Source organism: Glycine max, chromosome 10, assembly GCF_000004515.6.
Source record: "Glycine max cultivar Williams 82 chromosome 10, Glycine_max_v4.0, whole genome shotgun sequence".
NCBI classification, from domain to species: Eukaryota; Viridiplantae; Streptophyta; class Magnoliopsida; order Fabales; family Fabaceae; genus Glycine; species Glycine max.
In genome coordinates, this window is record NC_038246.2 from 38,661,461 (window position 1) to 38,679,736 (window position 18,276).

General features: G+C 29.9%; 3 protein-coding genes across 4 annotated transcripts; 2 read left to right on the forward strand and 1 right to left on the reverse strand.

Annotated features, from left to right (window-relative positions):
* Nucleotides 1–7,921: 7,921 nt before the first annotated feature.
* On the forward strand, nt 7,922–11,167 carry LOC100791944 (probable protein phosphatase 2C 5). 2 transcript variants are annotated; one of them, XM_014763179.2, is made up of 8 exons: nt 7,922–8,092; nt 8,692–8,945; nt 9,256–9,427; nt 9,506–9,723; nt 9,801–9,908; nt 10,017–10,142; nt 10,244–10,476; nt 10,639–11,167. In XM_014763179.2, exons 2-8 carry the CDS (start codon nt 8,736–8,738, stop codon nt 10,856–10,858), a joined length of 1,287 nt encoding a protein of 428 aa, XP_014618665.1. In that variant the 5' UTR covers nt 7,922–8,092; nt 8,692–8,735; the 3' UTR covers nt 10,859–11,167. The 2 variants fall into 2 exon arrangements, with proteins under 2 accessions (XP_014618665.1, XP_014618666.1); XM_014763180.3 differs by having other exon boundaries at nt 7,925–8,092; nt 10,692–11,167.
* Nucleotides 11,168–13,167: 2,000 nt separating this feature from the next.
* Nucleotides 13,168–17,425, reverse strand: LOC100792996 (single-stranded DNA-binding protein, mitochondrial). The gene is made up of 6 exons (XM_003536009.5): nt 16,752–17,425; nt 16,284–16,483; nt 14,582–14,790; nt 14,407–14,507; nt 13,620–13,679; nt 13,168–13,455 (listed from the first exon to the last, which is right to left on the reverse strand). The coding sequence occupies exons 1-6, from the start codon at nt 16,816–16,818 to the stop codon at nt 13,439–13,441; spliced, it is 654 nt and encodes a 217-aa protein (XP_003536057.1). The 5' UTR covers nt 16,819–17,425; the 3' UTR covers nt 13,168–13,438.
* On the forward strand, nt 17,185–18,230 carry LOC121172881 (uncharacterized). Its single transcript, XM_041005753.1, has one exon. It carries the CDS (start codon nt 17,330–17,332, stop codon nt 17,999–18,001), a length of 672 nt encoding a protein of 223 aa, XP_040861687.1. The 5' UTR covers nt 17,185–17,329; the 3' UTR covers nt 18,002–18,230.
* Nucleotides 18,231–18,276: the final 46 nt, after the last annotated feature.

Genomic DNA, 18,276 nt, shown 5'->3' on the forward strand with positions numbered 1-18,276 from the left:
ATTATTTTTTATGTACCATTAGTAAAGAATTATTATTTTCTTAAAAAATTACCAAAATTTATAAATTAAAAAATATTTAATATATAAGTTTTTCAATTATATGTAAATAATTAAAGTAAAAATAATTAATACATTAATTTTTTAAAAATTATGTAAATAATTTAGATATTAATTTATGAAATTTAATTATAAATTAGTAAAATAAAAATTAAAAAACTTAAACTATTCAAAATAATAATGAATTGATATTAATAGTATAATGTTATTGAGAGTCAACGTGAGTGCGTTAAAAGCAAATGAAAAAGGGCCCAACAATATCTACAATTCTACCATTCCTTTCCAGCTGGTATCCACCGTGGGGATACCACCACCACGTGGCCACGTCAGCATGACACTTCGGGTTATATATACTTTTTCTTTTTTCATCAAATTCTTAGGATAAGCCAATATTTTTAATTTTTAATATTTTATTTCTTTTTGTTGAAGATCTGGAGAGAAAGAGAGGGAAAAAAAAGCAACGCAAAATCTAAACCAACAAATTACGATCCTTAGTCTGCAGAACATGGAGCAACAATAAATCTACCACTGAGTATTTGTTAGTCTATGATTTCATGAAACATTATTTTTTATTTTTATTTTAATGTTTTTCATTTTATATTAAAAATCATTAAAATAATTAATGTTGGCTAAAATTAAGAACCAATGAAGGTTTTTAATATAAACTTCTAAAACTAATTTGAAGGTTTGCACTGGAAAACGAATAATAAGTTAGTTTTAATGAAACTTTTTTAGTTGATTTTTAATTTATACATAAGTTTTTTTAGGACAAAAAATATATTTTAATAAAGACCAAATGATACCAGAAATTTTAAAATTTGATCAAACATATACAAACGAACATAAAAAGGAACATGAAAATATCTCTTCCTAAACACATGTATATTCTATAGTGCAAGACATCCATATGACAATCCAAATAACCAAAATCCATTAATACATGAATCCCCTATGTGTTTTAGTTTATGAAAAAACTTTTTTTTTCCTCCTATGTGTTTATTGAAAAAAATCCAAAAAAATCCATGAATATCTTCAATAGAAAAATAAAAAAATAATGGTAAAATTGTCTTTTAATGTAAAAGTTCCCTTTTCTCTTATCTCTTGTTTGTTTTGGAAAGTTTGAGAAGTTAGTGCGTTTCACGTAACTTTTTGTGTTTTCTTCCCAAAGGACGAATGAAACCTTAAATTAGTTTTTTCGTTGCTATAGATATTTTTTCCTTCTCGTTCTACTGTTCTAAATATATATATTAATATGTGTAAAGTGTTATAAATTTTATAATTTCTAATTAATTAATATTAATTACATAGCATATTATAACATTTATATTTAGACAAATATAAGTGACCAAATTTAATAAGTTGATTAAACTGCCAACAAAAATAATTTCCGGAATTATGGAGATGACAATATAATATTTTCATGTTCAATACAAGTTTTGAAAAAATATTTCAAGTTATTATTAAATTCTGGGAATGCTATAAATTTTTTTACCATGTTTTTTAACATTTCTATTTCCATAAGGAGGAGGTGGAAAAATAATATTCTCATGAGAATGTGAGAATTTAATAATTTACTATCTAAAAAACATGAAATTTTTTATTTATTGATTTTTTACTTAAATTATAAAAATTATTTATAAAAATATTAATTTCTAACCAAACATTCATGAGATATGAAAAAAAATTAATGGAACAAACGTTAAGGCTCTCAATGTAATATATCAAAATTATATATCTTGTTTCTTTTATGGGAAGAGAAACATTAAGTCCTACTCTACTTGAGTAACCAAGTGATTTGGTTGAGGAAGATTTCATATCAATGATTCTCCTACATCAACAATCAATAATTCATTCAGCATTGACCATCCAGCCAAGAGTCAAGCTCATTGCTATGAATATAGGTATGTAATCTTGAGTTTCTTAAATATTATTTTCTAATGAGATGATGGCCTTTGCCACATGTAGGGAATGTCGTTTTACGAATTAACTTTAAAATTAAGTTTTTTTAAATTGGAAAAATTTCAACATAAAAATTCATTAAAAAATGTTTAAAGATTCATCATAGTATATACACACTCACATTATATCAAATAAGTTTAATTCAGTTAATTGAATGATGTTTGTAAATTATTATAAATTATTTGGATCGATTCTCACAAATAAAATAAATAATATATAACATATTTAATATTCTTTTGAGTTTAATGTCTATAAATTAATGGTGTTTTATTTAATTATGGTTTAAATTATTTTATGATAATTTATTTTAAAAATAAACTTATCATATAAAATGTAAAACTTTTTACATTGTGTATAATTTTTTCTGTTCTTTTATTTTATTGTGAACTAACATAATTTACAAAAAAATAATTTTAAATAATTCATTATTCAATTAATTCGATTAATATTTACAACTAGATCAACTATATATTTTTTAAAAAATGTAAAAATCTGTACTAAGAATGGACTTAGATAAAAAATTGATCATGGAAATTTAAGTACTAATATACCATAAATTTGATCGTAAAAGTTATTAAAATAAATTTAAATTTATTTTTAAAAACTATGGAAATTCTAAACTTTACTTCAACATTAATTTTTACCGAACATTATAAAGTGGAGATGATGGAAGAAAATAAAAGAAGTTACTAACTAATTATTGCCAAAAAGTTGTTGACACAATCATAGCAAAAACATACTTGGAAATAGGAAAGTAAATCACGATAATGCTGCCACCACCGTTTTGACTTTTGGTTTTATAAATCTTCCTTTGGGTTGAGTGATGCGACACTAACTAAGTATTAAGCGTGCCAATTGAAGTACAGCCATGCACTAAACTAATCATACCTAGCCTGCACATTTTTTAATTATTTTAATCTAAGATAAACGAAGATAAACATTCTCATCCTATTCTTTTTTTTTATTTTTATAAATATTCCCTTAAAGGCTAAAAGCATCAATTACTGTTAGGCCGTAAATTTTTATAATTTTGAGCCTTTTGTTGTTAACTCTAAAACCATATATATATTATAGACTATCCAAATATTAAAAAAAATGTCAAACGATGACAATATCGATTACCAAAATCTATATTAAACAATCAACTTACAAACACCAGTGGAAACAAAAGTGTCATTAAGCTTGTATGTTTGTATTTCTAGTTATCTCATTTTTTGCATTACTTTTTTTTTTTGTATTTTATCAAACTGTGCATTAATTTGTATTGCAATAATAGGAATAAATTGAATTATATACAAAGACAAAAATTTACAAATATTGCATACATAAAAGTTAAAGAAAAAATAATATTTATGTTGATATTACAATAATTGATAATCATAAATCTTTTTAAATTGACAAATCAAATAATGAATGCATTTTAAGATCATCTTTAGTTTTCCTACAATTTATGAAAAAAATGTCAATTTTATCATTATTTTTAGTTAACCTATAAGAAAACATATCATTAATGAAATATATATATATATTAATTTTGAATAATTTTTACCTTTGAAGGATTTTTCTTAATTATTTGTAGAACATATCATTCAAAGTTTGTTTCCTTTTGAAAAACTACAAAATAGATCCCACAATGTCATGTATATGTTAGGGATTATTCATGTAATTTAAAAGTAGTTAATTAAAGAACTAATTACAACCTCAAGAATTGATACATTTTGTTTTGCATGAAAGTTACTAATATGGCATGTATCTTTTGTATTGAATTTTCAAGTCTCCTAATATATAAAAAAAATTGAGTTAAAATTGATTAAAATTGAGGAAATTTGAAATAAAATGTATGCATGTATTAAATTAGAATCCATAATTTTTAAAATAGCCTTAATATATTATTTTTCTATTCTTTGAGACAATAATTCTTTTTTTTACCATGTTTAAAAGTTGAGTTTTATTTGTTGTTACCGTACAACCCTACTCAATAGATTAAATTTTTAGACAATGAACCTATGTTAAAGAAAAATTAGAAATTGAGTTGATTGATTGAAAATAACATAATATGAAGATTGTTAATAGTAAATTAGATCTAACCTTATTGTCAATTGAGTATATTATTCCGAGTGAATATTCATCCTTTCAAATTTTTCATAGTTTTTCAAGTTCATCCTCCTAAAGATGATAAATAATTTTATTGAGAATTTGAAAAAAAAAAACACAAATAAGTATATCTTTTATCACTTACCTGTGTGTCAAAGTGCATGTTCAAATGTTTTTTTTTTTTAACTCTTCTTATAACTCAAAGATCCCTTTGAATCTTAAGTTACCTTTAAAACAAAAAAGAAGTAAAATTTAGTTTTTCCTAGTCAAATGCTTCTTAATTTATTCCAATAATAATAATAATTAATAAAATAATAAATATAAGCATTTAACAATACCTAATGACGAGATAACAAATTTTCTTTGTAAATAATTTTTTTTTAAGTTTTTATCTTGCCTTCAAGTTGTACTTCATAAGGACTTTTGTGGAAGCTTGAGAAAGAACTCTTGAAAAAGTAACATATAATTGACCATGACTAAAAATATGTCGCGAAAGATAAATTCCAACATTGAATACAGTAATTACAATTGATTATTTTTTATGATTTATTAATATGTATAAATATTAACAAATAAGAAAAAATAATCAATAAACTAAAAAATAAAGTGTTTATTGAATATAAAAGTTAAATACATATTTCATGAATTTTCCAAGAATTGACATTTATAATCATAGAAAACACATAAAAGTAACAAACATATATAAATTTTTTTTGTTACCTGCATTAAATTGTTGATAATTTGTTGACTAAGGTAATTGTCATAATGTCAATCTCATAGTATTTGACAAATGTGCATTATTTGGTCATGCTTCATCTTGAATTTGTGTGAAAGATTGAAATGGTAAAATTGATATAGTATTTGACATTTCAGTACTACATGATTGGTCCACTTTATTTCCCTCTCTCTCTCCTTTGTTGGTAATTTGCTCGCCCTCTAGATAATTCATGGTGTCTTTGCTTCATGTTCATTTTGTTCCTTCTATTTCCATAGTTTTGTCTTCATGTTTCTCGTTGTTGTTCTTCTATTGATTGTTGACTTCAATTTTGCATATTGTTAAATGAATTGTTAAATTAACAAATCTTAAAAGGAACATAATATTAATCATCTAAATTTGATGTTATCAGAAGTCTTGTCTAAATTTTATGGAAGCAAAAATAGGAAAAAATGAAGGAAAAAATTGTCCTTGTAAAAAATTGCTGTTGATATATTAATCATTAATTGTCATATATACATTTAATTAATTTTTCTTATTAAGAGAAGAAAAACTAATATGTAACAAAATAAATAAATTTGAGATAGACATAAGTGCGCATCAACAATCAAGAGAGAGAAATAACAACATATAAAAAATTAAGAAAAAAATATGAATAATTCCTTATGAAAAAAATGATCAGATTTCTTAGAAAAATTAATAAAGAAAGAGTATAACATAAATTAAGAGAAATGATAGTTTGAGGAAAGTCCACAGATTTACAAAATATTACTTTGAGTATACCATTTTTTTAAAATAAGAAGAAAATATATAAAATACAAGTTAAAAAATTAAGATGCCATTAAAAAAAGAAAAAATTAAATTTTAGAAAGCAGAAAAAAATAATTATTGTTAATTAAAATTGTTTTTTAATTTTAAAAGCAAATATATTCTGATAAGATAAAATAAGAAAATTCTTTTAACAAATTAAACAGCAAAAAGTTGAATTTGGTAACCATAAATTATGGATAACTGTATGTTCTTGGAGATATGGGGTAACAATGAAATATATCACTTTTGAATCACTGTGAAAGTCCACGCATTTACAAAATATTACTTTCAGTATACCATTTTTTAAATGTGAAAAAAAAATATAAAATAAAAATTAAACAAATTAAGATGTCGTTAAATAATAGAAAAATAAATTTTAGAAAGTAGAAAAAAAGAATTATTGTTAATTAAAACTGTTTTTTTTAATTTTAAAAGCAAATATATTTTGAGAAGATAAAATAAAAAAAATCCTTATAACAAATTAAATCACAAAAAGTTGAATTGGGTAAGCATAAATTATGGGTAACTGTATATTATTGGATATATGGGGTAACAACGAAATATATCACTTCCGAATCACAATACTCATTTCCTTAGGAAGAGTTAAAAATAAATTAAAACTGCTAATTACGTATTTAAAAAAACTCAGGAGAAAGAAGAAAAAGGAAAAAAAAATAAAAAAGAGAAACAACAATAATAGAAATTACAAAAGTGTAAAAGCAAAATAAAGATTAAAAATAATTTGAAACAAAATTAATAAGAGTTCATTTTTTATTGCCAAGTAAGCTTTGAACTATCAATGCATACACTGAGAACAAAATGGTCGGTGTGGAAAATTGGAAAAAGAATAAAACATGAAAAAGAAGAAAAGAAAAAAAAAATAGAGAAATAGAAAAATTCTATACAACTAAGAGAAAGAAGAAGAAAAATGGAAGAAAAATTGATATGACACTACTAAATCACGATAATATTTTTTTATGTGCTATTATTTTGCGAGAATTGTGGTAGTAGATGCAAATATTTTTTCTTTGCCTCTTACGTAACCAAAGATTTGGATCAAATGAAGTTCGAGTGTGTGAAGAAGAAATAATGACAGACCCCATATGGCAAACAAAAATAATCTTTGAGTAGATTCGAAGAATATGCAGCAAAACTCTCCTCTAAAAAATAATGTAGCATGGATTTTTGGAGTTTCAGGTTTAAAGGGGAGTCTTGGTTCAAAGAATTTGTAGAAAGAAAATATTAAGAGAGAAGAGATAGATAAAGGAATCGCTACTAATGATGGTTTGGATAGGTAATTAATTGAAAGTTTCCTATATTTGTGGGATTACAAGTTCAAAATAAACATCATGAATAGTTATGCATGATTATATAAGAAAGTGATGTAAGTTTTTTTTTTTTTTTGGATTTCGGCTCACTTATTTTTTTAATTTATATCATTTTATTACAATTTAACATGAAAGATATAATAAGAAATTTTAGAATAATTGAAAAAATAAAAATATTTATGTAAAACTGGAGAAAAAAAAATATTCTCTTTATCTATCCGTAGGTATAGATAAATGACCCTATAAATTTCATATTAAAAAAATCAGAACAGAGAAGAATTCACTCAGTGGTGATAAACTTTTTGCCTCTTAATTAAAAATTAAATGAAGCAAGGAGATTAAAGAACGAGCGTTGACGTTTTTTCGCAACGATTATGACAAGGAAAGGATGATTTGCTACAAATCTTTGCTGAGAAAAATTACGATAGGGACACATCGGAAAATTAAATCGATATTTTCAGAATTACTAAAATAAATATAGGATTTTTTTATGGATAAATATAGGAAATGTTATTTACACAAATACCATCTTATACAAAATAGTGCGCTCGTGTATTCAGTTTTTCTAGGAAAAAAATGAACTCGTGTATTCATTTTAAAAATCACAAATAATTTCCAAAAGTACTTACATATTGTTATTTTATTTTGTATTCATTTTTAATGCAATAATTTTGTGTTTTAATTACTTTAATTTATTTTTAGATTTATATATATATATATATATATATTATTTTATACTAAGAAAATCTAACTCAGTTGTTTAAATATGGTTTTGATTTCCAGATAAAAAATATGCAGTGTTTTATATAGGTTAAAATTTTAGACTAATAATCAATTCAAACTTATTTTAGGTAATTATTAATTATTAATGAAAAAAATTATTATGGAAAAAGAGAGTAAAAAAAAAGGGTAGGAGGGTATTGGTGTAATACGGCATTGCATTTGAAGTTGAGGATGAAAACGTCATTATGAAGTGGTTCTCTTTCCGCGTTTCCTCTGTCTGTCTAGAACATTTCTCTACCAATCAAATAACAGAGCAAGATCTCTACTCCCTCTCTCTGAGTCTGTTCTATTAGGGTTTAGGATCTTTTCCTCCAAATGCTGAATCTTCCATCTCCATTTTTCACCTGTGAGTCCACCCTCTTTTCCAATTTCATCTTCTTTTTCACTCTTTGTTTCTTTCAAATGCACCATCCTAGTTAGCTGGCTATGCATTTTCTCAGATACCCAATTGTGAGACAACTGTATAAGATTTATTTTTTCCTTAAAACAATCATGGGTTGGGCCTGTTATTGTAATCGTTAATTTGTTGGGAATTTGATTTCTAATGTACTCATTTCACAGAGTCATTTTGTTGTGATATTGTTAAATGCGAAGAAATTTTGGTCTATTTGGCTTTTCTGAAGTAAGGCTTTGCCATTTTATTGAAAAATGCAAATTATCTATTATCTGTTCTAGACTTCTAGATTTTTTGCTCCATGTACATACTCAATAGGGGATATTCAAATTAAAGGCATCTTACTTTGAAAGTAAACAGTGTCATGTTATGGTATATTGAGTTTGATGTCTCTATGGTCACCTCTTATGTGTTGAATTGTGCTGCTAATAATTTTGACACCCTAAACATGTAGATCTGCTTGAGGCAGTGGAGAGTCTTTTGGATTTCTATTCATTATTGAACATGAATCTTATTAAGGCTTTTATTTTTGTTTTCGAATTTGTTATTAGGATTTCTTTGACAGGGTTCCAGAGATGTTTAATTTTAAACAAAGATGAGCAGAACTGAATTATCTAATATGAAGCAACCTCCTGTTCCCCTGGCAACCCTGATTGGCCAGGAGTTACGGAATGGAAAAATCGAAAAGCCTTTTGTGAAGTATGGGCAGGCTGGCCTGGCAAAGAAAGGAGAAGATTACTTTTTAATCAAAGCAGATTGCCAGAGAGTTCCAGGGGATTCATCAACACTGTTTTCTGTCTTTGCGGTATTATTTATGTTCTTGGTTTACATTTATGATTGTATTAAAATGATTAGCATCCTTTTGCTTTTAGTGAAATGTTTGGGGATAGACATCAGAATAATAAGAGATGAGAAAATAGCCTAAGATAAGACTGAATTGGTAATCAGTTCTGTACACTGGAGAGTGGAGACATGTTTGTTTCTCAGGTTTGGTAAATAAATGAGAATTGAAGTGTATGTTTTCTTTCTTCTCCTATATTTTCTCAGTGAACAAGTGGAGCATCAATTTATTCCCACAATGGTTATGATATCCATAAGGAATTCTTGATTGGCAGATCTTTGATGGGCACAATGGTATATCTGCTGCTATTTTTGCGAAGGAAAGCATACTAAGTAATGTTTTGAGTGCAATACCACAAGATATCAGTAGGGATGAGTGGCTTCAAGCTCTGCCTCGTGCTCTAGTTGTTGGTTTTGTAAAAACTGACATAGAGTTTCAGAAAAAAGGTACATTCAGAGTTTTCTTGGCATCCCTATTGGAGTTCTCCACATGCACTTTTCTTGACCTTATAATTTTGCCTGCAGGGGAAACTTCAGGAACAACAGCTACATTTGTTCTGGTTGATGGATGGACTGTTACTGTTGCATCTGTTGGGGATTCCCGTTGCATATTAGATACTCAAGGAGGTGTTGTTTCTCTCTTGACAGTTGATCACAGATTGGAAGAAAATGCAGAAGAGAGGGAACGCGTTACTGCCAGTGGTGGTGAAGTAGGAAGACTCAATGTATTTGGAGGCAATGAGGTACAATGTAATCTTTCTATTCCTTTCTAATCAGGACTTTTTCACTAGCCTGTTTTGGTTCCTTAATACATCTATAGGTAGGGCCTCTTCGCTGTTGGCCTGGTGGATTGTGCCTTTCTAGATCAATTGGTGACACAGACGTGGGAGAATTTATTGTCCCAATACCACATGTCAAGCAAGTGAAGGTAAGCTAGTTTCATTTTGTAGTCTTAGTTTATTGATCGATGGCCATTATGTGGAAGTGTTTAGTACTAAATTTCAGCACTCCTGACCTTCTCTTATTGGTTCCCCAGCTATCAAATGCTGGTGGAAGACTTATTATAGCTTCTGATGGTATTTGGGATGCTTTATCTTCTGATATGGCTGCCAAGTCATGCCGGGGTGTACCTGCAGAGCTTGCTGCAAAGCTGGTGGTTAAGGTGATTGTTAATTGGGCCAATCTTACTATCTTTTCAGGAATGAATGTTCCATTATCTTCTCTACTCAATGTTTTGTGTTTTTCTCTTCCATTTTTTAACAGGAAGCTCTAAGGTCAAGAGGGCTGAAGGATGATACAACTTGCCTTGTTGTAGATATTATTCCTTCAGATCATCCTATGTTACCAGCAATTCCAAGAAAGAAACGTAGTGTGCTAACTTCCCTTCTCTTTGGAAAGAAATCTCCAAACTCTACAAACAAAGGCAACAATAAGCTTTCTGCTGTTGGTGTTGTGGAGGAATTATTTGAAGAGGGTTCTGCAATGCTTACAGAGAGGTAACTGAGACTATAATTGCTAAATTTATATTTGCAGGATGCCATTTGAAGTTTAATTGTTGCTTTGCTTCATCACCAACATGGTGGAAAGTGAGAATAAATGATCCTTTTTCCCAATAACATTATGTGTGATTCTTAAATTTCCGGACATAAAAAATGCAGGTTAGGCAAGGATTTTCCGTCTAATTCGAATCCTGGGATTTTCCGCTGTGCAGTTTGCCAAGCAGATCAGCCCTCTGTGGATAGTGTATCAATGAACACTGGGTCTTTTTTTCCCCCAGTATCTAAGCCATGGGAAGGTCTGTTCCTCTGCACAAACTGTCAGAAGAAGAAAGATGCCATGGAAGGAAAAAGGTCTACCAGGCCCTCAGAGACAGCATAATAATATAGTAGTAATCTAGCAACATAGTAAAATATTAGTATAGTTTTTCTCTAGCAGTGTGAGCATGCTTGCTTCTACATTTGGGTGGTGATTGTCATTGGTGTGTTAAGAATGAGGTTGAGATAGCCATATTAGGTCTATTGGAGGTTGTTGCATGTTTGTTTTTGGCGTCTGCTCAGCTGTTGGACTAACTGATAGAACAGCAATGTTGTGTTGTGTAGAAGATAACTTCTAGTAGTTTGATTACTAACGGCTTGTAATTAACTGACACTTTCATTGTTACCATTTATAGATTTTTTTAAACAGTAACACATTATGTTGTGATTGTGTTGGACAACAGGATATGCTCCAATCACCCGAATAGTATGAGCTTTTTTTATATATAAAAAATAAATAAATAATTGAGAAAAGTGCCGGTAATTGGCCTTGAGCCAAATTACAAACGGGTAATTTGTAACTTGCTAATTATTAATTAAATAGGATATTTCGGTAAAATTGACTAATGGAATTTTCTGACGGTATATATATTTCAGCTAATAGTTTCTTTGGTAAACCTGAGCAGCAAATGGCCAAAATTAAAATCAGTGTGCAGGATGTAATTTTGTATATAAGCCTTTAGGGAAAGAGCATTAAATGCCTGAAGAAAATTACAAACAGGGCCTCCTACCAAACTTTCTTGTTTTTTTCTCGTTAATATAACATGACATACGCCCAGCTGGATAAAGTTTTTATGCAAGTAAATTTAATTAAATTAATGTTACGTCTTGGATCAGTAAAAATAAAAAAAGGGATGACAAATGTCTCAATTGAGAACCATCACTGTTTCAAAAAGATGGCATTGATCCATCTTTAAGAGATAAAAGACATAATTATTTTTTAAAAAATAAAAAACCAAAATAAACAGTAATGATAGTACTAGATTTATTAAAAATGTCCTTAGTTACAAGTAAAAGATAAAGAATCAAAATAAAAAAAATATTTTTTTAGAGGATAAAGAATTTTTCTCATACTAGATTTTTTTTATAGGTCAAGAAAAATTAATAAATAAATTAAAAAACTAATAATTTTATAAAATTAATTTTTTGATCTGTCGCCCTTCATTAATAAGAGATATATGTAAAAAATAATAATTAATTTTATATTAAATAATTAAAATGATAATTATTTTAAAAGTTATTACAATGTGATAAGGGTTATAATATTTTAAGTCATTTATTGATTATGATTGAAACTTTTATGTAAATCAAGAGAAGCCATCGATAAGATAATGAAAACCGTGAATATCTTTGACATTGGGATAGCCATTCCACCAATTTTGTCAAGATAAGAAAGACGTAGTCTATCATAAATGTTCTTGCCAAGAAAAAAAGGGCTTTGAACGTTTAAGTTTTGGTTTTATAACACCAGCTCCAATGGCTAATTTAATAGCAATTCTTATATGTTACATACTTTGTCAATTAATTGTTTTTCATAATATAAAACTGTTTCTTTATAAAAATATATATATGTTTTTTGCATTTTTCAACTCATTTTTCTATGATTTTTATATCCTCATCCTAGCTACTATTGAAAAACTTATGACTTTTCTTGTAGATTTCCATGTAGATTTTTCTATTAGTTTTATATTTTTATTGCAAATTTTTGTACAAAAGTTTTCTGGATAATTTTGCTATAATTTGGACAAAAAATGGATTATTTCCTTAAATTCATTGAAAAATCATTAAAAACCTTTTTTTAAGATTCTTATACAAATTCTTGATTTGTATAAAAGTAAAAATTATTGTTTATTTTTTTTATTAAAAATTCAGATTATTTTTTTTTATTTTTTCAATTTAGTAGAAGACAAGGATATAAAATTGTTACAAAATGTTTAGGAGTTTTACTAATAAAGGAGACAAAAAAATATTCTAATATCATAAAAAATAATTAAGAAAATAGATCATATTTGAGTGATATTATGAAATGTTTAAAGTTACCCATTCAAAATTATATTTTTAAAAAATTTCACATTTAATTTATATATTATAATTAACGTTAGCTAGTTTGGCCCTTCCAAAAAAAATTACCAAGCTCTGGCACTATCTAAGTTGGTCCTTTTCTTGGCAAGGTATGGCTCCTGCTTGTGTATGAAAAACTGTCAGTGATCTCGGTACCTTAATAGAACAAATTAATAGGATGGATAAAAATAAAAACGATGATTGAAAATAAGTGAGAAATAAAGTAACTAAAAAAATATTTGGTTGATCTCTGACAATTGGTCCTCAATTCTAATTCTTCCGGACCATCAATCACCCATAATACTTTGGAAATGATTATTAAGAGGGAAATGCTTTCATACATAAGCAACACTTTAAGAAGAAAGATATGATAAATTTAGAACTACAGAACAAGTAATCGACAAGACAAATTTGTTCTTCTGCCTCTCTTCCATAAAATTAACCATGGGAAACTGAAATCAGAATGCTAAATAATATGCATGAAACAATAAAATCGAGGACCAAAGTATTCATTACAAATGCTGCAGCAACAAGGCGAAGTTTCTTTCAGAAGTATATGCTTCCGTTAGATGGTCAACTTTCCCTAAAACAACCCTTCTCCTGCCAGCATTATAGTCAGGCATAATACCAATCAATAAACAAACTTTGATCTTAAAAGTAATGCTGAAACCCACATAATTAACTTTTTAACAAACCATAATCAAGTGTGTGAAAACCACTAATAAAACATATCATTATTTGCAACAATAACTAAAAGAACTTACGCAATTCATCCAAGGAAGTTTTATCAATGCTCTCCCCATTCTTGATGAGGCGAATTCTCCCTGAAAAGATGGCATAGAAAGTAACAATATGGAAGCTACAAGTTTGAAGAGTTAAGAATTAAAAAAAAAAAAACTAATATGAGCTAAATTGAATTTTTATCAATTTCAATGAGTTCAGAATCCTTTAACCCCAATGTGGTCCATACTCATGTAAGTTGTAACATGTCATGTTAGCACTGAAAGTAAAAATGAGAAATGCACTGCTTGCTGTCTCCTTTAAAACAAGATGAAATGTGCCTTTCCATGCAAAGAATACATATTTGGGTTCTCAAAACTGAAGTTCTATTGCAAGATCCTTTTAAAAATAAAAATAAGCTTAAGGTTTAAGATAAGGGAGCATAATTAGTATATATACCTCAAGCTTTGCAGCAGACCCTTTTAAAAATAAAAATAAGCTTAAGGTTTAAGATAAGGGAGCAAATATTCTAAATAAGCTTAAGGTTTAAGATAAGGGAGCATAATTAGTATATATACCTCAAGCTTTGCAGCAGACCCTTTTAAAAATAAAAATAAGCTTAAGGTTTAAGATAAGGGAGCAAATGTTCTAAAACAATTAGATTAACATTGATGATGGGGAAGCCAGTCACAATTGGGTTCTAACTTAGTGAGACAATATGGTAGCATAACAGGAACCTATATAATGTCCAATGTCCACAGGGAGAGCTTAATGTTTGCTTGTCTTACAAAAAAGTGTTATATGAGAAAAAATGCATATAAGTTGCCATACCATCACGGCGAACACATATCTCTGGAATGCTTTTAACGTTACCGTTGATGCTATCATTATAAACTCTAGTCTCAATGTCACCCTCAACATAAACTGAAGAGCTGCATTAAAGCTGCAAGCATGAGTCTGGAACATTTACACTAATAATAAAATATGCCCTTGTACAGATACTTACTTTTTAAAGAGTTGCTGTACGGCATAGGTCCCTAGTATATCATTATGCACAGCAATCCTATGCCATTGAGCAGGTTTTGGCAAATCCTTTGGTCCTTGAATTCTCTGGTCAAACATGCCCCCTGTCCCAACTGTAAAGATGGTTATATTTCTACCATTCCTCAGTATCTTTTGAACAGGGGCTTGGCCAACTTTTCCACAAATAATTGCCTGCTTAGAAAGACTGCTGCGGTCAAATTATTTGTCAAGTGACAAGCAAATATTTCATCAATTGAAATTTTAAGCTAAGGAAGATTAGCATACATAAAATCTCTTTCCTTAAGATTTCTTCTGTTTTAAAGTCTCTCAAACTCTGTCTGTGCATGGTGAGAATGTCTTTTTATAGGCTCCAGCCAGTGTTGTCAAATGGCGGCTATCGCGTTGCTATCATGCTATAGCGTAGCGGGTTTTAGGGAAAATGCAATCGCGACGGCGTCGCGTTGCAGACTCCATGAAAATTGCAATCCCTGGCACCTTACGCGTCACGGAACCTCATTGCGTCGCGGCTTTTGCGTCGTCGGTTTCCAACAAGGTTGAATCCGGTGAGAAACTGCATCGATGACACGTTTAGGGTTCATCATTCTGAAAGCAGAAACCAGGTCAGGTGCGGATTGCGAATTTGGGACTGCGGATTCAGAGTTGTTTTGGGCTTGCAGTTCACGAGGTTTTTAGCTTTGTTAAAAGTTAAAACTCACATGAAGTAGTCACGTGGGTTTTTAAAAGTTTACTCTATTGGTTTTTAAAACATCAGAGTCAAATTTTTTCTTTTTACCCTATTCTTTTTACTTTTTATCGGATTTTGCAGTTTTTTCTTCTCTAGTACCTCGCCATGACATAGGCGTGAAAGGAGGAATCCATTTTTTTATAACTTTTATAAGGACTAAAATCATTTATTTTGGCTATTTGGGTCTTTGAAACAGTTTACCGTGCATGGCTAGCTTGTTAATCAATGATCCCAGTTTAGGCTATTAGATTCGTTCTGTAAACTACATTCACTATATGTTTAAGCAATCCCTCTTTCTGACCTAATAGGCCCAACAGTAGCATTTTGACTTCTACTTCACGTAAGTTTTCAATTTTCCAGACCATTCTAGAACCTCTTAACATTTCCTCTGATTCTTAGTCAACATGTAAACAACCCTTTCCTACCAAAACTTTCCAGCCTTTTTCTTCGTCCAGTGCCTATGTTTTTTTACAGGTAACAACCTTTTTTTCTTTCTTTTGTTTAATACTCTCCCTTCTTATTTATCCATGCATCTGTCTTAGACCCGACCTTCTTATTATTCCACTTTTTTTATACATATTTAATTGTTATATATATTCTATTTCAACTGCTAAGCAGCTTCTGCTATTTGGTCGCCACGCTATCTGCTATATTCTATAGTGGATTTTCAGCTTTTGCAATTTTCCAAGATCCGTTATTGACAACATTGGCTCCAGCATGACCATTGTCTAGAATCAATTCTATTTTCAAAATCTTGTATTGCAAAAACTTGTATTTGGTCATAGCATAACAAAAATGCAAAACCTGATACACTGAATTAAGGTACACGAAAATACAATTTATCTCAACATAAATTGAATTCACAGATTAGGTTTCCTATATCAAAAAACCATCATAGAGATAATAGTAATAATCCATCAATTAACAACATCTAATATACCTTGTGCACGCCACGAAATCCCCAACCCTTCTTGGGATCCACACCTTGCAGCTGTAACTCAGGCTTTTCGCCAAGAAAATCATCAAACTCTTCATCCAATGCTTCCTTCTTAGGTGCATCATTATCAGGTAAAGGGTGATCATTTTCACCTCCAGATAGGGAGGTCGAGTACCATGAAGCTCCGCTTCTCGGCACACCACCTGATTAATTCACCAACAAAATCACAGTTAGACAGCATACATCTTGCTATGCATACACATACATGTATCATGAAAATTTGCTAGCAAGCGTTGGACGCTTTGAACAAAAGAAAAACATGACCAGAGAAAGCATGCATATTCAGTGAACAAGGGCTTAGTTTAGTTGATTGAATCAAACGCAACGAGGACATATGTGCATTTGTTATTGCAGAAGCACATATAAATTAATGTTTAAGGTTACGAAGAAAAGTAAAAGAAAGAAACACACCGAGTGAAAATGAGGTCAGTGCAGAGAGTCGGAGATGCTTCGCAAGTCTCACCGCCATAGAATTCATTTCCGGCAACAACTGCAATGCAAGGGTTTAACCAAACACTCCTCACTGGGACGCACGCACGGTGTGGGTTTATGCAATCGGGCTCACTCTGTAGAATCTATATGGGCCCCGTCCATACATTAGGGTTTCACATAATTAAAAATAAATTAATGATCATAACATTAATTTTATAAAACTATTAATCTCTTTTATTCATTTATTAGTTTTTTTATGTGTGTAAAATAATCTAAAACTTACAATTATAATGGGAGGGAGTATATAGCATGCTTTCAAATATTATTGATTAAATAATCACTTTTTTTTTTTTAATTTTTTTTGTAGATGGCATGTTTAAATTGTTTCCCCTGCACGCACGTCCCCACTCCACTAACCCCATACTCTTTGTGCTCAACTCCAATTGTTTCTTCTAGGCTAGTTTAATCTGTAACTGCAACCTTGTACTTCATTCCATGCAGGACCATCCATAAGAAGTTAAGGATTAAGATTCCCAAGGCCACTGGTGGTAACAAAAATGCAGAGAAAGTTTCACTTTCTTGTCAAAAACAAAGCCACTGCTAGTGCTGATGGGGGTACAAGGTTTACGTGTGGAACTCAATTCTCAAGGAAATCAGTAGGGTCGGCCTTCTCTTGTGTCATTGGAAACAAGACAACACCGCGTGGCAAGCATGCTTCCAAACTGAAGAAAAAAAAGGAGCCTATTGGCGACTCAGGGAACGGAAAAGCTGCATTGTCTCAGCTTCTTGCACTGGAGGAGACTGATCATGCAGGAGATGCAAAGCAGAACAGAAAGGATAGGCAACGTGTGAAAATGAATCTTCCTTTGATGAGCTTTCTGAAAAAGAAGAGAGGATGGAACAATTTCATGAGGGCTAGATTTAGTAGTGGTGTGCATGGTGATGGCAGTAATGTTGTTACCAAGTTCGGACAAGTGAAGAGGAAGGCAAGTTTACGCCGCTTGGTTAGGGTTCCCTCTAAAATACTGGTCCTTCGCCTCAAGTTGAAGATGATAAAGTGCCTGATTATAAAGAAAGCGCCAAAGCAGTTTGAACAGAGAGCTGAAGATGAAGACAGAGAACTATGCAAAAAGAGGATTCTCTTGGGAGAGAGATGCAGGCCATTGAGTTCTCCAAGTCCAGGTTACGATACAAGTAATTTTTTCTATCCAAGAAATAGTTACACTTGACAAGGGCACAAGGCCATTCCTGATCCCCCTTTTCGCTTCTTGGCTTCGATTGCTGTTGCCTCTGTTTTCTATTTCTCCTTTTTAAATATCCTTCAGAAATATATCGTAATATTCTTTCTTTGTAAACATCCTTTAGAAATATTTCGTATCTTGGGCTTGGCTTTTGCATGGAAGATCATGTATTTTTTGTACTTGGTAATCGGTTATCAATTAATCATTGTAATCTTTATTTTCCTTTCTCCTGAGTAAAAACCCGTTACACTTTCCGCCATTCG